Source organism: Phyllostomus hastatus, unplaced genomic scaffold, assembly GCF_019186645.2.
Source record: "Phyllostomus hastatus isolate PE091 unplaced genomic scaffold, TTU_PhHast_1.1 phas_scaffold_60, whole genome shotgun sequence".
Taxonomy (NCBI): domain Eukaryota; kingdom Metazoa; phylum Chordata; class Mammalia; order Chiroptera; family Phyllostomidae; genus Phyllostomus; species Phyllostomus hastatus.
Window position 1 is genome coordinate 626,766 of NW_025334038.1, and position 23,268 is coordinate 650,033.

The 23,268-nt window shown below is 37.4% G+C and overlaps 1 protein-coding gene across 32 annotated transcripts in view; it reads left to right on the top strand.

The window, feature by feature from the left end:
- The window catches only part of CLASP1 (cytoplasmic linker associated protein 1), a 286,688-nt gene that overhangs the window by 147,827 nt on the left and 115,593 nt on the right, over positions 1–23,268 (top strand). For all 32 annotated transcript variants that reach the window (XM_045826128.1, XM_045826129.1, XM_045826134.1 and 29 more), the window contains 6 exons: positions 13,165–13,317; positions 16,203–16,276; positions 17,978–18,070; positions 19,609–19,754; positions 20,873–21,008; positions 22,054–22,124. In XM_045826128.1, coding sequence (XP_045682084.1) covers positions 13,165–13,317; positions 16,203–16,276; positions 17,978–18,070; positions 19,609–19,754; positions 20,873–21,008; positions 22,054–22,124 — 673 coding nt within the window. The remainder of the gene's footprint in view (positions 1–13,164; positions 13,318–16,202; positions 16,277–17,977; positions 18,071–19,608; positions 19,755–20,872; positions 21,009–22,053; positions 22,125–23,268) is intronic.

A 23,268-nucleotide genomic window follows, 5' to 3' on the forward strand; every position in this document is an offset into this window, starting at 1 on the left:
TAATATGGTGTATTAAATAACAGATTTTTGTGTATTAAACCAATGTTATATTCTTGGGATAAATCCCGCTTGGCCATGATGATAATTCTTTTTATATGTTGATGGATTTGTTTTGATAGCATTTTGTTGAGGATTTCTGTGTCTGTAGTCATAGAAGTATTGATGATTCTTTGTTTAAGAAATTTTTAAAATAATTTCTTAAGTAAGTGAACATCTATTATAATAAGTAAATAAAGCGGTGCGCAGAAAGCTCTTAGCAGCACAGTGCACAGCACATGGTCAATGGCCAGTTGATGACAATTGTTTTTTTTAGGGTGGTAGTTATTTATTATTATGACTCAAATCATAGAATCTTGAGTTGGACAGCTATGAAATTGAATCCTGGCTTCATCCACTTTGTAGTTATCTGTGTGACTTTGGGCTGCATTAAGTCACATTATATCTGGATGCATTAAGTATTTTCATCTTTCAGAGTGGAGTGATAATACTACTTCTCTCTTACAGTTGTCATGGGATTTAATGAGAATATGCAAAACACCAAGCACAGGGACTAGTATGCATTTAGGTCGTATGTATATATTAACTATTATTACTTTTAAACATATCAACTACAGTGGTGTTATGAAAAATTTGAAACAATCAGACTATTAGTAGGTGCTTGATTATAATATATGTGAACAGTTTAAATAGAAAAATATTTACTAAATATTGGTAATGGGCAAAAAGCAGTATTTTGTGTATATAATATGTTTATGAAAGCGTTAAAGTCTGGAAATGCACATATATCAATGAGAGCAGTTTAATTTGGGGGTTATGATTGCATATAAGAGTACTTTGAATTTTAATTTTATAATGGGCATATATTTTATCATAAAAAAGGAATAAAGCTATTTCTGTCTGGAGGGAAATCAGGAAAGTTAAAGATATTTAGGGTTGTAATTGCTCTACTTTCTTGATTTGCTCTCATATTTTCATAGTCTTGTTGAAACTATTATCTAATGAAACCTTATGAATTTTTAAAATTAATAAAAGCTCCTAAAAATAATACATCAAGCATTGTTTGTATTCATCCACAAATTTTGCCTGCCTTCATACAGCCTGCCAGAATTAATATTTGAATGCTCACTTTGTGTTTGCCCTGACTGTGTTTTAGGTGTTAGGAATATCAAAAAGAAAATGAAATGATCCCTACTCCAGGGACAGAGAAACAGACCTGCAGACATCTAATTCCAGGATAGTCTGGAATAAAAAACACACGTGTAGCCTTGTAGCACAGAGAAGGGCACAGTCAACTGTGGATAGAGCTGGGTAGGATCTCAGAGGAGCTAACAATCAGTTAGTGTTTTCAAGAATACATAGGAACATACCAGGCATATAGGGTAAGACCTGCAGATAGCAAAGGCTGTGAAAGATTAAGAAGGATGAAATTTGGGATATTGAGGAACAGCAGGCAGTCAGCTTTTAGGCTTTTTAGCATGCCTCTGTGTGGCTTCCTCTTGGGAATGCTGATTATACTCTAGTTACTGGGCTGCCATCTTTCTTACTCCCTTGGAGGAGAATTTCAGCACCAGGGAGTGGGTGACTCTGAAAGCCTGTCAGGAGTATTGGCCCTCACAAGGGGATCATGATGCTGTGAAACAGAGAGTTAGTTGTTTTTGCATTAGAAAATGAGCTTGGGTTTTTCCACCTGTCAGAGCCTGGTCAGGAGAAGAGAGGAGAGGAAGAGCTTTGTGGGATAGGTTCTGCTTTTCGGGCGGATGGACAGTGGAGCAGACATTTCGTAGTTTCTGTGACATTTTGTTGGTCCTCAAAGACTAGTGTGTATGTGAATTTCTTAATTGACATTATAATCTGAAGATTGTAATTCTAGGTTTCACACACCAAACTTGAAGTTTGGTAGGTTTCTCTGCTACTCCTATACTCAGACCTATAGCCACAGTGATATGTAATGGTCTTTTTGATCATTTTGGCCCATAGAATCTGTCTGTTGCTTGTATACCTTCCTTTCTCCAACTTGAAGAAAGTTCAGTTCTGAGGCAGTTGAGGCCTTAGGGATTTCAGAATCTAAGTCAGTTGAAGTGATGGAGGGACTGCTTTGCCCTCCTGGTGCCTGTCCTGGTCACTCTTCAGCCTTCAGCTAGTATCTTGACCACAGTGTAAAGGCTTGTTCAAGACAAGTTCACAGACTTGTTTAGCCTTTAGAATTCTGTTTGTTTGTTGTTGAGTCCACAGATGACTGTACTCTGGCCTTTTTATTTTTTCAGAGCATCCTGTCTTTCTGCCTTTTAAAATCTCTTTTGTATCAGTGGTTCCTTTTGGCATGTGATTTTGTCATTCATTTTCACTTCATTGTGTCTACTCACTGGGTTGCTAGAAGTGGGGTGATTGAGTTGGATGAAAATTATACTGTCACTATAGAAAATTCATGAGTCAACCTCTAGCCAAGATGGAGGCATAGGTAGACACACTGTGCCTCCTTGCACAACCAAAAGAAGGACAGCAACAAATTTAAAAACAAAAACCAACCAGAACTGACAAAATCTAACTGTATATAAGTCCGACAACCAAGGGGTTAAAGAAGAAACATTCTTCCAGACTGTTAGGAGGGATGGAGATAGACATCTGTGTGGAGAGGACTCATGGCAAGATGGTGGCTGGAGGATGGGGGTGGCAGCTGGTGGAGCAGGCTGGGCAAGGCAGTGGCTGGTGGAGCAGGCAGTCCCATATTTGTATGTGGATAAACAGGGAGGAACACCTGGGGAGCACGATAGACTGTGCAACCCAGAGTTCCAGGATGGGGAAACAAAGCCTCAAAACCTCTAACTGAAAAAACCTGTGGGGGTTGAGGCAGTGGGAGAAACTGCCAGTCCCACAGGAGAGTTTGTTAGAAAGACCCACAAAGTCCTAGAATGTACACAAACCCACCCACCTGGTAATCAGCACCAGAAGGGCCCAGTTTGCTTGTGGGTAGTGGGGGAAGTGACTAAAAGCCAGCAGAGAGCAGAACAAGCAGCACTGTTCCCTCTCTGGCCCTTTCCCACAGACAGCACCATGACACAGCAAAGAGGGTTGCCCCACCCTAGTGAATACCTAAGGCTCCACCTCTTATAACTTAACAGGTGTGCCAAGACAAAGAAATATGGCCCAAATGGAAGAACGTGATCAAAGCTCCAGAAAGAACTAAGCAATGAAGTGATAGCCAACCTATCAAATGCAGAGTTCAAAACAGTAGTAATCAGGATGCTCACAGAAATGGTTGAGTACACTTACAAAATAGAAGAAAAAGTGAAGGCTATGGAAAGTGAAATAAAGGAAAATATTCAGGGAGCCAACAGGGATGGGAGGGAAACCAAGACTCAAACCAATGGTTTGGACAAGAAGGAAGAAATAAACGTTCAACCAGAACACAATGAAGAAACAAGAATGCAAAAAAAAAAAAAAATGAGAGGCTTAAGAAGCTCCAGGACAACTTTAAATGTTCCAACATCCGAATTGTAGGGGTGCCAGAAGGAGAACAAGAAGAGCAAGAAATGGAAAACTTATTTGAACAAATAAGGAAGGACAACTTCCAGAATCTGGTGAAGGAAACAGACTTCCAGGAAGTCCAGGATGCTCAGAGAGTCCCAAAGAAGTTGGACCCAGGGAAGCACACACAAAGGCACATCATAATTATATAATATATATATATAAAATTGTATATATTATATAATTATATTAGCCAAGATGAAAGATAAGGAGAGAATCTTAAAAGCAGCAAGAGAAAAGGAGACACCTACAAAGGAGTGCCTATGAGACAAACTATCAGCTGATTTCTCAGAAGAAATCTTGCAGGCAAGAAGGGGTGGGAAAGAAATATTCCAAGTCAGGAAAGGCAAGGACCTACATCCAAAATTATTCTATCCAGCAAAGGTATTATTTTGAATGGAAGGGCAGATAAAGTGTTTCCCAGATAAGGTCAGTTAAAGGAGTTCACCATCACCATTATACCTCATTATATGAAATGTTAAAGGGACTTATCTGAGAAAAAGAAGATAATCAAAACTATGAACAGTAAAATGATAAGAAACCCTTAACTATTAAAAACTGAACCTATGAACAAAACGAAGACAAACTAAGCAAACAACTAGAACCGGAATAGAATCACAGAAATGGAGATCACATGGAGGATTATCAGTGGGGGCAGTGGGGGCGGGGATGGGGGAAAAAGTGTAGGGAATAAGTAGCATAAATGGTAGGTACAAAATAGACAGGGGGAGGTTAAGAATAGTATGAGAAATGGACATACATCTAAGCCAAAGAACTTGTATGTATGATCCATGGACATGAACTGGGCAGGGAAAGGGGAGGATGTAAGTGGGAGGGAGTATGCAGGGTGAAGGGGAATGAGAGGGGGGAAATGGGAGAAATGTAATAGCATAATCATTAAAATGCATTTAAAAAAGAAAAGAAAAAATTTATGAATCATTTTCAAATATCTTGTCACGGTATTATAAAAGGAAGAATGGGTGAAGGTGTTTTTTGTTTGTTTGTTTGTTTTTAAGGATTAAAGGAGGTGATGGTGGGTGGGAACTGAAGGTTTTAATTACCTTTTTCCAAATTTGTACCATGGAGTGTCCCATAAGAGAAGTGACTATTAGATGACAGCCTTTGCAAGGGTGGCTAGAGAGAGATCTAATCATTTCTTTGGGATTAGGGAGAGCTAATCCTTCTGTAAGACCATTTTCTCTGTAATATGTTGTCTGATTGTGTGAAAAATCTTTTTTTTCCTTGTTTTTATTTTTTAAAAATTTAAAAATATATTTTATTGATTATGCTACTACAGTTTTTCCATTTTCCCCCTTCATTCCCCTCCACCCTGCACGCCCCCTCCCACCCACATTCCCCCCTTTAGTTCATGTCCATGTGTCATAAGTTCTTTACCTTCTACATTTCCCATACTAGTCTTACCCTCCCCCTGTCTCTTTTCGACCTACCATCTATGCTGCTTATTCTCTGTACCTCCCTCCCCCCCTCCTCCCACTCCCCTGTTGCTAAGCCTCCATGTGATCTCTATTTCTTTTTTTTTTGTAGTATTTTTTAAATTTATTTTTAGAGAGGGCAGGGAGGTAGAAAGAGAGAAACATCAATGTGCAGTTGCTGGGGGCCATGGCCTGCAACCCAGGCATATGCCCTGACTGGGAATCAAACCTGTGATGCTTTGGTTCGTAGCCCTCGCTCAATCCACTGAGCTACGCCAGCCAGAGCGTGATCTCTATTTCTGTGGTTCTGTTCCTGTTCTAGTTGTTTGCTTAGTTTGTTTTTGTTTTTGTTTTTGTGTTTGTTTTTGTTTTAGGTATGGTTGTTAATAATTGTGAGTTTGCTGTCATTTTACTGTATGTGTTTTTTATCTTCTTTTTCTTAGAAAAGTCCCTTTAGCATTTCATATAATAAGGGCTTGATGATGATGAACTCCTTTAACTCGACCTTATCTGAGAAGCACTTTATTTGCCCTTCTATTCTAAATGAAAGTTTTGCTGGATAGAGCAATCTGGGATGTAGGTCCTTGCCTTTCTTGACTTGGAATACTTCTTTCCAGCCCCTTCTTGCCTGCAAGACGGTCTCTTTTGAGAAATCAGCTGACAGTCTTATAGGCACTCCTTTGTAGGTAACTCTCTCCTTTTGTTTTCCTGCTTTTAAGATTCTCTCCTTATCTTTCATCTTGGCTAATGTGATTATCATGTGCGTTGGTGTGTTCCTCCCTGGATCCAACCTCTTTGGGACTCTCTGAGCTTCCTGGACTTCCTGGAAGTCTATTTCCTTTGCCAGAATGGGGAAGTTCTTTATTATTTGTTCAAAGAAGTTTTCTACTTGTTGCTCTTTTTCTTCTCCTTCTGGTATCCCTATAATTTGAATGTTGGAACATTTAAAGATGTCCTGGAGGTTCCTAAGTCTCTCCTCATTTTTTTGAATTCTTGTTTCTTCATTCTTTTCTGGTTGGATGTTTCTTTCTTCCTTGTGGTCCACACCTTTGATTTGAGTCCCAGTTTCCTTCCCATCACTATTGGTTCCCTGTACATTTTCCTTCCATTTCACTTATCGTAGCCTTCATTTTTTTATCTAATTTGCAACCAGATTCAACCAGTTCTGTGAGCATCCTGATTACCAGTGTTTTGTGATCACAGGTTGGCTCTCTCTTTGTCAGTTAGTTGTACTTTTTCTGGAGCTTTGATCTGTTCTTTCGTTTGGGCCATTTTTTTTGTCTTGATGCACCTGTTACGCAGTGAGGGGTGGAGCCTTAGGTGTTCACCTGGGAGGGGCAACCCATGTCGCTGTGTTGTGAGGTTGTATGTGGGGCAAGTGTCCAAGAGGGAACAGTGGCGCCTGCTCCATTCTCTGTAGGATTTCAGTCCCTTCCGCCGCTTCCCCCAAGCAAAGTGGGCCCTTCTGGTGCTGATTCCTGTGTGGGTGGGCTTGTGTAAGTTCTAAGACCCCTTGGGTCTCTCCAACGCACTCTCCTGTGATGCTGGGAGTGTTTCCTTCAATCTCCACAAGTGTTTTCACTCAGTGTTTTGAGGCTTTATTTCTCTACGCTGGAGCCCTGGGTTTTGAGGTCTATCTCACTCCCTAGTTCGTCTGGTTTATCTGCGCGTGAATGTGTGACTGCCCGGTCAGCCAGCCGGCTTGTGCACTGTGCCCCTCTACCATCTCCCACCTCACTGGATCTGCCCACTGTTGCCTTGCATGCCCTGGTCCGCCAGCCACTGCTTTACCGTGACCCCTCTCTGCCCAGCCACCTGACTCTGCCCCTCCTACTGATCTGGATGAATGTATCTGCTTTAACACCTTGGTTGTCAGACTTCCATACAGTTCAGTTTTCTGTCAGTACTGGTTGCTTTCTGTTTCTAAATTGTTGTCCTTATTTTGGTTGTGTGAGAAGGCACAGTGTGTCTACCTATGCCTGCGTCTGGGCCAGATGTCCTGTGTGAAAAATCTTAATTGAAGTAATAGCAGAACCTTTCATAGCTAAAAATACTCATTATCATGCATGTTTTGGCCTTACTTAAAACTCTAGGGGGAAAAGGCTGTGCTTTCAGATGTCTGTGCAAGCTGAAAAGTGTAAACAAAAATGGGAACTTAAATGACTGGTTGAGTTCACTGTGGATTGCTTTGGTTGAGAAATACTGAAGTATATTGAAAGCTGGACTATGAGGCTGCTTATCCTGGACTGGATTCAGACTGGGTCTACTCTACTTACTGTGGTGTTGCCGATACAGCTGCTTTGTTCAGTTAAGGAATGGCAGCTTCTATATAAGAAGATATACCCAGTTATCTGAAACTGGGAACGTTTTTGAGAGTCTAACCTCCTTTTTTTAAAAAAAGATTTTATTTATTTACTTTAAGACAAGAAAGGGAGGAAGAGAAAGAGAGAAATACCAGCATGGTTGTCTCTTGAGCACCTCCTACCAGGGACCTGGCCTGCAACCAAGGCATGTGCCCTGACTGGGAATCGAATCAGCAACCCTTGGGTTCACAGGCCAGCACTCAGTCCACTAAGCTACACCAGCCAGGGTTCCAACTTCCTTTTTAATTTGATTTTAACTTCTGGGTGTCTAAAAAGCTAGGAAACATAGGGTAAATGTGTTTTTAATAGTGTATTAGTTTTCAAATAGGTTTAATTGGTTTTTATTATCCAAACACCTTTTGAGGCAAAGTATGTCTAAAGTTAAAGTAGTATGTCCAACAGTTAGTCTGGGAAATGAATATGATACACTCTTTTACTTGTTTCTCTGAATTCCTAACTCAAATAGAAAATACAAATTTCTTTCCTAATTAACAAAGCACATGGAAAATAGTTTAATCTTGATGGTACAGGGTAGTAATTTGAGCACCTGCTATTGTGCTGTTAAGTTGTATAAATGTGATTTGACCTCTGTACTCGCACTGGCGTTCTAAGTAGTTTAGGTTTGTGGGGTTTTCTATACTTTATGTTTAGCTGTCTGGCTTTCAGCTGTCACTTCTCATTAACATCATTCTGCTTAACTCTTGCATCCCTCGTTCTCACTAATCTGGTCAGGAAATCAGATAAGTAAATCTGTTCCCCAAGGGTAGGTAAAGACTGAGTGGGACTACTAGAGCTCTGTTTTTAACAACTCTACATAGCTTGATCAATATGCTATTTCCATCTTTCCCTTCCTTGGGAGGTGTTTCCATATAGAAATTGGAGATTAAACATGTGCCTTCTCACTGCAGCACGCCATTATGTGAAATCTTCAGTAAATTTGGACAAGTTATAATTATCTTTTAAAAAGATAAGCTCTTTGAGGACAGAATCTGAACTGTTTCCATTTTCTTCATGCTTTCCTAGTTTTTTGTGTGGCATCCTATACAGCAGCAGATATGTAAAGCGCCGAGATATGCATAAGTCAGTGTATATCCTTCTCTGGCCATGAGGTTATCTGCCCATAACATGAGATCATAAAGAGTGGAGACTAAATGTTGAGTGTTTTATTCTTGCTTTAAACAGTCAATCATCTTTTGCAGTCATTAAAATATGAGGGGAAAGTCTTATATTTTTCATGTATTTACTGTCTTCAGTGTGCTTCATTTCTTTATGTAAATTTGTTTCCATTTTCCATTTTCTTTTTGCTTGAAGATCATCTTTTCACATTTGGAGTGCAGGTAGGTCAGTTTCCTGGTGACAAATACTTTTTTTGTTTGTCTGAATAAATTTTTATTTAGCCTTTATTGTTAAAAAGATATATTTGTTGGATATAGAATTCTACGTTTATACTTTTAATCATTTTCAAAGTGTCACTTGAATATCTTCTAGAACATGTGGTTTCTGATGAAGCCTGCTGTTATTTATTCCTCTGTATGTGTCTTTTTCCTCTCTTGCTCCTGCTGAGATTGCATTTTTATGTGTGTCAGATTGCTTCATAAGATCCCACAGGTTTCTGAGACTCTTTTTTTTTTTCAGCCCCGTTCTCCCATCTCTGAGCTTAATTTTGGTTAAATGTTATTGCTGTGTGTTTAAATTCCATGATGTTTTTCTTCTGCCCTGCACTATTTAATCTTTTAATCACATTCAATGTAATTCTTATTTCAGGTACTATATTTTCTTAATTTATAAAAGTTCCATTTGGTTCTTTAAAAAAATCTTCCTTTTGTCTCATTATATCTATGTAGTCCTTTAATTCTTGAACATAGTGGGGTGGCTAAAGATGTGTTTTGAGTTTTTTCGTAAAATGGCTCTAGTAGCGCTTAGTTGTCTGTAACTTTATTTGAAAAAATTTTCTTAGATTGTATTACGAAAGCTGTCATGTCAGCCTGCATTTTTTAAAAAATTGGTGAATTTTTATGTAACCACTTTATTACTGAAGATGGAAGAAAATATGCAACATTTTTAGCATATTATGCTTTTTTATTTCATGAATAAAATGCAACTGAAATGCAAAAAAATGATTTGTGCATTGTAAGTAGAAGGTGCTGTGATGGATCGAACATGTCACAAGTGGTTTGCAAAGTTATGAGGTGGAGATTTCTTGCTAGACGATGCTCCACAGTCGAGTAGACCAGTTGAAGTAGATAGCAATCCTGTTGAGACATTAATTGAAAACAGTGTTCTGCCTCATGGGAGATAGCCAATATACTCTAAATATCAAAATCAAGCATCAAAAATCATTGTCACCAGGTTGGTTATGTTAATTGCTTTGCTTTTTGGGTTCCACCTAAGTTAAGCAAAAAAAGTCTTCTTGACTGTATTTCCGCATGTGATTCTTTACTTAAATGTAATGAAAATGTTCCGTTTTTAAAGCAAATTGTGACAGGTGATGAAAAGTAGATACTTAACAATAATGTGGAATGACAAGGTTGTGGGACCAGTGAAATGAACCACGACCAACCACACCAAAGGCTGGCTGGTCTTCATCCAAAGAAGGTGATGTTGTATATATAATAGGATTGAAAGGGGATCCTCTTTTTTTGAGCTCCAGAAAACCAAACGATTAATTCCAACAAGTACTGCCCTCAGTTAAACCAACTGAAAGCAGCACTTGATAAAAAGCATGCAGAATTAGTCAACAGGAACACATAATCTTCTGTCAGGGTAATGCAAGACTGCGTGTTACTTTGATGACCAGGCAAAAACTATTATATTTGACTGGGAAGTTCTGATTCATCTGCTGTATTCATCAGACAGTGCACCTTCAGATTTCCATTTATTCCGGTCTTGACAAAATCCTCTTAATTGAAAATTTATAATTCCCTGGGAGACTGCAAAAAGGCACCAAGGATAGTTCTGTGCTCAAAAAGCTAAAAAAGGTTTTGGGATGATAAAATTATAAAGTTGACTGAAAGATGGCAGAAGATAGTGGAACAAAATGGTGAGTATGTTCAATAAAGTTATTGGTAAAAATGAAAAATGTGTCTTTTTAGTTTTACTTAAAACCTGACGAACTTTTTGGCCAACCCAATACTTATAGCAGTTGTAATGTTCTTATCTGCTAGTTTCATCATCTCTGTCATTACTATTTTCTTATTTTTCCCCCCTCTCCAGATTATAGGTCACATTTTCCTGCTTTTCATAGTATTTATGAAATTTTGATTAGATGGCTGTGTATTGTGAATGTTACATTGTTTTTTTTCTGCATTTCGTTATATATTCCTTTAAAGAATGTTATGCTTTGTATTTGCAGATCTGTGTAATATCCTTGAGGCTTGTTTTAAAACTCTGGTCAGTCAGGTTTAATGTAGCCTTCACTCCAGAAATAGTTCAGTTCTACTACTAAGGCATTCCCTTTCGGAGGTCTCTAATTGAATGCCTCCATTGAGCTACACAGAACACTGGTGCTTGAATATCTTCCTTCTATGTAAACTTTGAGAGTCAGTCTATAGATTTCTGGTCATTTTTTGCCCTGCTTTGTGGAATTTCACCCACACATGCATGGTCTAGAACTTTAAGTACATTTCTAGAGCTCTCTTTTTGGGTAGCCTCCTCTTTTCTAGCACTCTTCTCTAACTCCCAGCCACCTCAGCCTTTCTGAACTCTGATCTTCATTTTCTCAATTTGGCTACCAGGTTCAATTTGGGTTCCCCTGTACTTTGTGGCCTGGAAATTGTCTCCAGGCAGAAAGAAGGAGGCATTATATAGCTCACCTTGTTTTTCTTTCTCAGGCATCAAAATTCTTCACTGTCTGCTGTCCTGACTGAAAGTAGTTTTATATATTCTCTCTGGGTTTTAGCTACACAAGAAGATTTAACTAAGCCATCATTGCTGTAAGCCGAAATCCCAGGAATTCCAGTGAAATTGGTTCATTGAAAGTACTTTTCCGTAACTGAAAGCAATTCTAAATGGCATACCTGCCTATGTTAGAAAGACAATTTACATGAATTTTTGAATGGAGTATAATAGTGTCTTCATTTCCCATATTCATTACTTAACCTTTTCTACCAACTGAACTGTTACTGTTCTGAGAAGAGTAATTGTTGGAGTTCTTCAACATTGTTGACTAATAACAGTGGAGTGGTTCAGATGCTCTTGGAGCTCCCTTGAGGACAGATAGGCTGAGAGGAGTCCTTGTCACTGCTAATGCTGTCAATGCTCAGTGGGTGACCTCTCCTTTGGGTTGTTCTTGTCCTGTACATTAGACTAAATTTTACTTCTGGGAAGGGCCTTACTAATGTGCTCTGCAGTTTAAGAATCACCTTTTTGAATTCACTTGGGAAGTCTATGTTAATATACCACTAACTCTAAATCAATAAGAAATTGATACATGGATTGAAAGAACTATATGTGAAACAGCGTAAGCATAGCTTTGATAAGGTGTTCTGGGAAATGTAAAGGCATGTTGAAGGAATCTGATTTATAGAAGGATATGCATTTGTAAGTATAGGCCCCCCCGCCACACACACACAGTGTTGAGTAAAAGAAGCAATGTAATTTGAAGTGGATTGTTCGTGAGTTGTAAGGAACATTACACACAAGATTTTGCTGTTGATAGTTGAGCTATAAGAAGGTACAGATTGAGAAAAACAAATTGTTATTTATATCTGTTTTGGGGTCAACAGTTATTTACTTTCAACTTACCAGTAAAGATCTAGCACCCTTTTTCAGAAATCTTGAATATTGCCAGCAACAGATGTTAGTTTTCTTTTGTTTTTAATACTCTTCAGTTCTGTTTACCCTTCTGAATGACTTGCACATGCTGTATAAGCCTTTAGTATTCTGTATTGTGCACCATGATAACTTTAATTTTGTGTCATCAAAATGTTGTTTACAAATATGCTGGTTTTTTTAAGCCTAAATAGGGTTTTTCTTTTAATTTTAAATGCAACTTGAGGAATATTGTCAGATCCACTACTGCTTAGAGAATTTAAAAGTTAGTAAGCTTATTTAAAAATGTTCAACCTCACTAAAAGAGAAAGATAATAACATTAAGAGGCATTTTTTTTACCTATCAATTTTGGTTGAAGTCTAAAAATGATAATTAGTCTTGGCAAGAGTGTGGGAAAATGGGGGTGTCTTTGAACTTCCAGGAAAAAGAAAGGTTTATATGACCTTTCTGAAGATAAGTTTGGCAGTATACATCAAGAAACTTTTATACTCTGACTCAGTAACTTGGCTTGTAGGGATGTTTTTCTTAAAATTGTTAGAAATTCAAATAAAAATGCAGGTAGGAAGGTGTTACAATATTATTTCTAATGAGATATTAGGACCACTCTAAATGTCTAACAATGAAAGTATTTTAGTTCTGACATTTTCCAGTTACAGAGTACCATGCAACCATTAAAAGGTGTTTGTGAAGTATGTTTTTTCCACATTGAAAAATTGACTTATTTGAAATAAGCACTATTCCAAAATAGTATGTAATATAGTCTTATGCCAGCTATTATTTAAAAATGACAGAATAGTCAGAAATATGCCAAAAATGTTTCTAGGTTGTGGTTTCATGAGAGATTGCATTCTTCTTCTTGTGTTTTCTATTTTTGAAAATGGGGTGGGAAAGTGTTCTAGGTATATGAAAGTGAACTTGATGTTTGTACCTGTATTAGGCTTGGAAAGACCTTGGATGGGTACCTCAGATTCCAAAAGAGGAGGCAAACCATTCATCTCTAAGGCTAGTTATTTTAATTTTAGGTGAAAAAGTACTTTTTGTTAAAACAATGATTTCTGATCTTACTCTTCAGATAAAAATTTTGATGATGAAGATTCTGTGGATGGTAACAGACCTTCCTCTGCTAGTTCTACATCATCCAAAGCTCCAGCAACCTCACGGAGAAATGTTGGAATGGGGACTACCCGTCGGCTTGGATCATCCTCTCTCGGATCCAAGTCTTCAGGTAAGACCAAGCCCCAGGTGGCATTTTGGGTCAGCTCTGCAAGCTTTTGAAGCCATACATGCATAGTATTTGCCTTCCATGTCCTTCAGAAGTGAAGCAGTCTCAATCGCAATATGTTTCTGTTGGCAGTTCTTTAATTACTGTGCTGTTAATGCTAATGCATTGGTTGGATATAAATTTGAGCTGCTGTGTTGCCATCTTTTGGTAAGCAGAGCTTGTAGGAGAATGAAACCCACACTGAGAAAACCATAGCTGACAGATAAAGGAATTGACCAAAAGGGTACCCTGATGACATTTTTTTGATTATTGGGATCTAGCAGTGCTTGAAACTACAATGGGGCCTGTCGAGCCAGTTTTTGTTCATCAAAAAACTTCTGAGACTATCCAGAAGTCAAGTTGTACCTTTTGTTTTTAAAATGTATTTTGTTACTCCAGGTAGCATTATTCCTTGTGAGATCAGTATGGATATTGAATTATAAGTACATGGGTAGGGATTAGCTCTTGGAGGCTTAAAAATGGATTAACAAAGATTTCCTCTCTAAATCCCGCCTCTCCCACCTCCCCCCAATTTAGACAGTTTGAATTCTTACTATATACTTTCATTTTGCTGTCCCATTGTAAATTTACATGCAAATTTCCTGCTTCTTTACTTCTAAAATATTATGTAGCTACTCCTCTTAGAACCCTGCTCACTGTTAGCTTTGGGCTTTTAAGCTTGCTAGATGAGTTAAGTTAATACTGAAGTCAGGATTAGTATCAGAAGGCTGTTTCCTGCTGGTCTTCTTGCATGCTTTCTGAACTGGCCCTAGAGTGTTGGTGTGTTGACTGGATGAATCAGCACTGTAGCGCCTTTGCCACCAGCATCTCTGTCTGTACTAAAGGAGCTGTACTGATGGCAGAGAGTGACATTCTAATCTTTTGGGGGGATGCAGTTAAAAATTTTGTCGTTGTTGTTATTGAGCTTAATAAAATTAACTATTTTACAGGTAAAATCGTTAACCTGTAAAATGGTTAATTTTATACTACATTCAGTGGCATGTACTATATTCACAGTGTTGTGCAACTAACATCTCTAGTTCCAAAGCAGTTTTATGACCCCAAGAGAAAACCCCATACCCTGTATACATTGCCCCCAATTTCTTCCTTTCCCCAGTTCCTGACCATCTCCAATCTACATTTTGTCCCTGGGATTTACATATGCTAGATATTTCAGAGAAATGAAATCATACAACATGTGATCTTTGGTCTGGTTTTTTTCAATTAGCATAATGTTGTGCCCAACCTTTTGGCATCTCTACGCCACACTGGAAGAGGAGTTGTCTTGGGCCCCATGTTACATACACTGAGCCATGTAATCATAATAAGATCTCATAATGTTTTAAGTAAATTTACAGTTTTGTTTTGGGCCACATTCACAGCCATCCTGTGCTGCTTGCAGCCTGCGGGCCACAGGTTACACATCCCTGTGAGGTTCATCTATATTGTAGCATGTATCAATCTTCTATTCCACTTTCTTGATCTGTTCTTGGGTGGCGTCAGTTCTACAAACAAGGCTTAGAAAATTTCTGCATGATCAGACCATTTCTTTTTCTTCCAAAAATCCCAGCTGTGTAAATTATGCAGTGGTATCAGCCCTGTTCTCCCTTTTACCCCTGATCTCATCTTTCCCCCATTTTGTTTAACACCATGGTCATGAATTTCTTTATTGGCTCCTTCTCGTCAGATTCCTTCGGTCTTGGAGTCCTCTTCCATATGTGGTATGTGGCGCAGTGCCTTACACAGAGAAGGCCCTCAAGACCTGTCTGCTCAGTGGGATCCAGTTCTAATGCTAGAACAGATACAGAGCACCACGTCTCAGTGTGTTACTGTCCACTGTCTACAGTTGGCCTATAGGTGCAGTGCGATTGTTCATCAGGGTGATGGCATACATGTACTGCTGCCAGGAGTCATCCATAAAGCCCTTTTCTGTCAAGGTTCCATCAGGATACCGAACACCAGAGAGGTTGTCCAGTAGGAAGCTCTAGAAGATTGCTCAGACTGATCATTGTAAATCATTAATAAGGGTTTACAAGGTCAACAATAGACACCAATTTTGAAACCTTTATTGGAGGGGGAGGAGCCTCATGAGATGTCAGAAGATTGTGTAGTTCATATCCTAAATGATAGCATTAACTTTGAAGTATACAAAGCATTTTACGACAAGGGGAACCTTGCTACTGATGCATAAATGAAAAACTGACACAGTTCTCATGAGTTCAAAGAAAATGAAAATGTTTTGAGACTAATATAAAGTTGAAATGAAACTATTAAATTTTTAGAACTTACTTGAGTATTTCATAAATTTGTGATGCTAGATTTCTAAAAGTAAATAAACTGATACCCTGAAGAATTAAATTTTGTATTACATCTGTTTATTAGAATCTCTTAAAAGATTTATACATTAATAGAATATAAACCATCTGAATCTTTTAAAGGCTAGACTGTCCATCCTTAAATAAGTAGTCTCTTTAAATTTTTTAAGTTAATGTATATAATATTGTAGAATTACTATACTTCATCTTTATCAAAATTAAGTAATATTTGTCACTTCTACAGTACTCTAAATTTATTTTAATCCTCTCTTGACGATATGTTTATTGATTTTTAGAGAAAAAAGGGAGAGAGAGAGAAATATTGATCAGTTGCCTCCTATACGTGCCCCAACTGGTGATCAAACCTTTTGGTGTGTGGGTCAACCCTCCAACCAGCTGAGCCCCCACCACAGGCTTCTAAATTTTTATTAAGTGTTAACTGTATGGTTACAAGTCTATCAAAATGTAATTTTTGTTGTATATATTCAGAATCTTCCAATATACATTGTTTTCTTTTTAAATATTTTTTTATAGCTGCAAAAGAAGGAGCTGGTGCTGTTGATGAAGAAGATTTTATTAAAGCCTTTGATGATGTACCTATAGTGCAGGTGAGTGAGGATATTTGAGTATGATTAAAAACAAGGATAGGCTTATTCTTCAAATTTCATTTTTCAAGTATGTGATGTGTGACGTTCCTTACTAGGTAAGGTAATTTTAACTATCATGACTACAGGAGTTCTGAGGTTGCAGACTACAAAATGTTGGAATCTTTTAGAGCTTAAATGAATAGTAAAAGTCAAGGCCCAAGGTGATCTTTCAGTAAGAACCAGAGAGAAATTGCTTGCTCTAGTAATAAATTTGTGGGCCAGGTTACATAAAAGAGGAGTGGAAAGTGATTAGATTATACAAGGGAGCAAAGAAACATGCTTATTAGGGATTTTTCTTAAGAAGAAAAATTTATAAATGTGAAGGATTTCAGTGTCTGAAAAGCTATGAAGAATGGTTTAATAAAAGCTTAGTTTACACCATCTTGATGCTTTACTTAAGTACCTAACAGCTGATGCAAAAGTTATTTATAAAAGTTGGTGTAAAGTCACACATTTTAACTGCTTTGAATATGTCAGTGTTGTCTGTAAATAACTGGGGTTAACAATACTTTTCTTAGCCTACATTGATCTTTCGTCCTCTGGATTCCTGTAGCATTTCATTTAATGTATAAAGTAATCGCTTGTTACCTGCTGTTTGGTTGTCACATATGTATAAATAAGATAATAGGTAGGCATTTTAGGCTGAGCTTTGTCCTTAAGTCCTTGACCTTCCCAGCATACCTCATTCTTGGTTGATTGATGCAGACCCCAGTTAGTGGGGTCTTCCACATTGTGGATGAGATATAAGACAAATTCACGTGGACTACCAAGTCCTGTGGAGGAAAAGGGACGGCCTGGCTTCTCTCTCAAGAGGAGAATAAACCTCGGCTCTTGCCTTGACTGGCTTTTATTGCTTTTCTGGTCACATTGCATGATGGTCCTCATTTACTATGCACAGGTTCGCCTTAGGTGGTTATCTTTTACAGAAAACAAAGGAGACGATGCCACTAATCACATCACAGAAGAAGAATATTTGCAAATGCAAAGGGAAGAGTGGTTGAACTGGTTACACTCATCCTTGGGAAGTTTAGTACAGACTTTAGGAAGTTACAGTAAGCACTTGCTGCCTTAATTCAGGGTGAGGGAGTTTTAGCAAAAAGCAAGTCTCAAAGCAGCCTAGGTACAATGCAGGCCTGATTCCCCATGGGAACCTATCTGTGGGCGTGGGTCCTGTGCATCTCCAAGTGGGAGCCAGGCCCATGCCATGCAGAATGGTCTCCTATAGTTGATTATTCCCCCACCTGTCTTATCAGTTGTGGGGATAAACAAGAAAGTAGCTTTGGGAGTGATTAAAGTTAAGTATGTATAATGTAGTATTATATATAATACTAAGGGTCATAAATGACTTGTACATCACTGACAGTTCCCCAGTAGGCATGTTTCTCTTTTATATGTGAATTCATCTTTTAAGTTTACAGTAAAGCTTTATTTGAGGCAAGGTCATCCATACCTGGGCATCATATCTAGTATATATACTCTCAATGGGAAGGAAGCTCATTCTAAGACAAATCTGGCCAGATGTTATCTTATAGGTCCTTCTGGAAAATGAAGTGATTTATTTTACTAAACTTACTAAATGCTCTTGACTTCATGTAATTAAGAAATAATCATTTTTATTCTTTGAATTTTCTTATGTTGATTGTAAATTAATTTTGCTTACAGATTTATTCCAGCCGAGACCTTGAGGAATCTATAAACAAGATTAGGGAAATACTATCTGATGATAAACATGATTGGGAGCAAAGAGTAAATGCGGTAAGCCATTGACTTCATATGATTACATCTCATTAGATTTACTTATCTTTTCTAAATACTTTATTATGAAATAAGAACACAACTCTAATGAATTTTAAATAGTAAATATTTTAAATATAAATTACTGCATTAACACTTTACTTTTTATTAGAATATCCCACTTCTACTGCTATTTTTAAAACATGCCTACTTATACCTTTATGTATATCCTGTATTTTAACTAAGACCTAATTGTGGAATGCCTGGTGATGCCCTCCTCTCTCACCTTGGTAAAGATTTAAATCTGTGTTTATTATCCAGTGAAGCTGCTTTTTAGTGTCATTCTCAGTGTGTATTCTTCTATTCCTATCTTGACATCACTTGCTAGAAATATATGTGTATTTTTAAAAGTAGATTAATGAAAGTAAGTGTACTGCACGTTAAAGGGAAGGTGTGTCTTACCTGAGGAAAGCTATTTTTCAGTGGTTGGCTGGCAAGAAGAGGGGTGGGGGGAAAAAAGCTATTGTATTCTATTTCAAATTTAGACCAGCCTTGTAGTAATGGTAAGCGGAAGTTACTAAAAAAAAGACTGTAGGATTCCTTCTTCCTTTGTTAAATAAGTGGCAGTTGGAGTGGGGTGTGGGCAAAGGTAAGCTTAGAGGGAGAGGAGCTTTTTATAAGGTAAAAATGAAGGTTTTAGTTATTTTATCATTAGGATAGGCTATACACACTAAAATGTTTTCAGTTACAACATGCATTTTGTAGAATTGTAATATATTCGGTTGGCCAAAAGTCCTTTTAGCTTTTCCGATACAGTGAAAGACACATTTTTTACTTTCAGCAATAACTTTATTGATTTGGATATTTTGAGTATGTTAGCTAGCCGTGTGGTAGAACATTGATCGTTCTCGATTAATTTCTCGATTTGATCCCTATCAACTTCAGTTGGACTACCCTACCATGGAACATCATCCCTTGAGAAATCTCCAGCACGAAATTACGGAAATTTCGCAAACCACTTTTGACAAGTTCCATTAGTCACCATACCTTATCCATACACTGTAGAAATCTTTTTTTTTTTGCATTTCAGTTATATCTTTACCTTCCTTGATATAATAAAGCTAAATAATAATATGCCAAAATGGTTGGCGTATTTTCTTCCATCTTCAGTGTTAAAATGGCTAGACAAAAATTTACCAGTTTGATAAGTTATTTTTTAAATGCACAGTGATACAACAGCTGTCACAATATAATCAAACAAAATTGTTTTGAATGAAGTTAGAGACAACTAAGTGCTACTAGAGCAATCTTACAGAGAAAAAAGCCAAATGGACTTTTGGGCCAACCAAGTATGTATCACATACTACATTTAAAAAACTACTTGTTCTTATTTGAGATGTGAAGATTGGTTCAGGATATTAGCTAACATTTAATTGGCTGAATTCCTTTTGGAAAATGATTTCCATATCATTTAACTTTAATGTTGATCTCATTTGATGGCTTCTATTGTTTTGTGTGCTGTTTTTTGTATATCTACTCATTTTTCTCTATCCCATTAGCTAAAAAAGATTAGATCTTTACTTTTGGCTGGTGCTGCTGAGTATGATAACTTCTTTCAACATTTGCGACTTTTGGACGGAGCCTTTAAACTATCTGCTAAGGATCTGCGGTCTCAGGTAGTGCGGGAGGCTTGTATCACGTTGGGGTAAGGACTTCAATGCTCCAGATTCTCACACATCATAACATAGTCTCATCAGAGGCTTCAGAGATGGTTCATTGAATCTGTCTGATGGGTCTTTCTAATGTACTTTGTTTGACTAGTCTCCAAGACCCATTACAGTTATACTTCTGTCAGTACTTTTACAGTATTTCTCACCCAGTGTGACAGATTTTAAACTTTATTCTGTAACTTAGCTCTGAAGCCTCTATTTTAAAATTGAAGCACTTGTTATTATTAATATGTAAAAATGAAATTTATAACTTCCATTTCTAAGCTTTTTCATTGATTTTGCTGGCAGGGTGTAGTATGATTATCAGAATTTTTGTTTCTAGAAGAGTGCTGTAGCTATAAAATTCAAGTTAAAGGCTTGTATTACAGGAAAATTCTATCCTGTCTAAACCTGTATCAATGTTTGAAGCTGTAACTTCTGTGTTAGTGTGACAGAATAATAAAGAAGCAGCAACATAAGGTGGCATTGTGGGTGTTTAAAAGTTTTGGCTTTTGGCTGCAGCCAAGGCAGGGTAACTCAGTTGGTTAGAGCATTATCCTAATACATCAAGGTTACGGGTTCAAGCCCCTGTCAGGCACATACCAGAATCAACCAATGAATGCATAAATATGTGGAACAATAGATCAGTGTTTCTCTCTCTCTTCCTTCCTTGCTTTCTCTGAAATCAGTAAATTAAAAATAAAAATGTTGCAAAGACATTTCTCTTTGTGTTAACTGGCTCCCCCCCCACCCCCCATAAAAAAGAGTTTTGGTTGCAGACGTTGAAGTGTGTATATTTTGTGTTAAAAATAAAAGGGAAGGGGAAAAAGGGTGAGGGAATGTTTTCATGTTTATGTTTTGTTAATATATGATAATTTGTTTTTTGCTATGTGAAGTGTAATTAGTTGGAAATGACTTATTTAAAAAAAGGAACACTTTTCTTGGGCTAATTGTTGTTTGCTATGTCCTCTACATGTATATTGGAAAGATTTGAGACTCTTGTCCTTTATCCCTAGATAATTTTAAATGAAGGTTCTAAAATGTTAAGAGGATTTATAAGCTTCACTATTTGCAAGAAATGTAACTACTGTTCATTATTCATTTCTTATTGCAGGCATCTATCATCAGTTCTGGGGAATAAGTTTGACCATGGAGCTGAAGCCATTATGCCAACTATCTTTAATTTAATTCCAAACAGTGCCAAAATTATGGCTACTTCTGGTGTTGTAGCTGTTAGGTTAATCATTCGGGTAGGTATGTTTTGGGGCCATACATAGAATAGCAAGTGGCAAATATCAGTGGTTGATAAGCAATATTCAGAGGCATTTTTCATTAGAGTGGTTACATATAGTTAGAATCATATTGTATATATAGTATTGGCCATTTTTATGTCACTTAATTATAGCATGTGAGCCTTTCACATCTCATAATGTGAATTTTGTGTATGACGTATATTTAGTGAGGTATTGACCATTGACTTATTGCTTTTAAATACTCGAACATCTCCATCTGCTTCTGAGTTTCTACTCTGTTCTTTATATCTCCAGATAACACTCCTATGCTTCTTGGTCCCCATTTGTTCCACTTTAGGTATTTGTGCTTGTGGTTTTCTTTTTCACCTATAATTATTATTTACTTAATTGCATGCAAGCACAAAAACAATATTTTCTTCAGTTGTTTTCTAAACATTTATTTAGATTTAAATGATTATTTGAGTGTTTTATGTATAAGTTTTCAGTAAAACCTTGTCATTCACAAAAGCTTAAAATGACAGTTCTTTGTATCACCTCTCCCCACCCTCAAGTAAGTCCCTTTTTCCCAGAGGCAACCCTTGCAACTGGGGCTTGATGTTAACTAAAATCAACCCAGAATATTCCTGGTCATTGTAGGTTACTTTGTATTAGTTTTAGTTTTTACTGTTTGCACTGCCTACTTCAAATGTTAAACCCAGAGCTATTACTGGACATTTCTATTGAAACAATATCAAAATAAATTGGTCTGGTGATCCAATTTGAACTCACTCAGACCTCTGTTACTCAGACGGTTTAGAATTTATACCAACAATTTGTTTTGATTTTAGACTTATTTACATATCATGTTGTTTGTTTTGACTATGTAAATTTTGTCATGGCCTTTGGCAATATCCGGTGATATTCTTTTTTCCTTTCTAAACTCAGTGGAATTCTAACTTGATGATATATGTGCTTTAGGTAGGTTAGTAAGGAAATGTTTGTCTCAGTTATGTTTTATTTTTATATTTCCAGGTGTTCACTCTTTTTTTGTTCTTCTCTACAGCACACACACATTCCTAGGCTAATACCTGTCATAACAAGCAACTGTACCTCTAAGTCTGTTGCAGTTAGAAGGTAAATTTTTAAATAGTTTCCTTATTATTTTTGCACTGTTTAAAAACCAAAACAAATTTTAAATTTTTCTCAATGGGAAAAATGTGTTTGAAATGTTTAATATTGTTTAAGGTAGCTGCAGTACCTTTGCATTGAAGGATTATGATCTAAATAGTTTTGAAAGTATATTTGGGCAACCTTTATTATTTGTGCTTACAGATGTGCATATGCATGTGTATGTGAGAAAGAGAGAATGAATGATTGTGTGTATGTGTGTGTGTGTGTGTGTGTGTGTGTGTGTGTGTGTGAATTAATTGGGATTGGGTGGGGAGGAAGGGTAGAGGACCCCACTGTACATTTTTTCCTGAGATCTCTCTACCTACATCATTGGAGCAACCCATTCTTTGAATGAAGGTAGTAACTACACACATGCAAGAAAAAAAATAATGGCAGCTATTTAATATTAACATAGGTGTGTATTTGCATCTTCCCATAGTGATTTTTGGGATTCTGAATCCTGACCAATCACCTGCCTCTTTTCATAGTTATGGAAGATACACCCAGAAGATACAACCTGGATAGCTAGCTAGGGCTTTCTTCCTAAGTCCCTGTTTTTTCTTGTGTCCTGATGAGCTGCCTTAGATGACATGTGAGAAATAAGGGCTCTTCCAGGTGGGATTCATGATTCTTGACTATTGAGTCAGAGTCTTTTGAGAGTCTATTCAGATCTGTGGCCCCTTTTGCCAGGAAAATGTAAATACACAAGGGTGGTTTTTGTGTAGATTTTCAGGGGATTTATGGATACCACTGAAGCCTCTCAGTGGATCATATCAGGAGCTTTATAGTGTACATTAATGGGCAACAGCCTCTTGGCTTCATTCCTGTAGTTTTGTGTCTTGATTCGAGCCCAGTGAAAGAGGCCTTCTCAGGTTTTGCACCCAGTGTACCTTAGCTGCCCACTGTTGCCATCCTTTTCTAGGATGTCATGTTGATCCTGCCAGGTTTCTATGCCTAGGGGAGCCTCTTAAGCATGAGGCAGCTCCATTTACATCTTACAGTTTCATGGAAGGCATGCAGAAGAAGAGAAGGGAAATAATCCAACTGTATAAAACTAAGAAAAAAGAAATTTGCTCCTTCCACTGAAATAGCTTTATTTTGAGCTAAA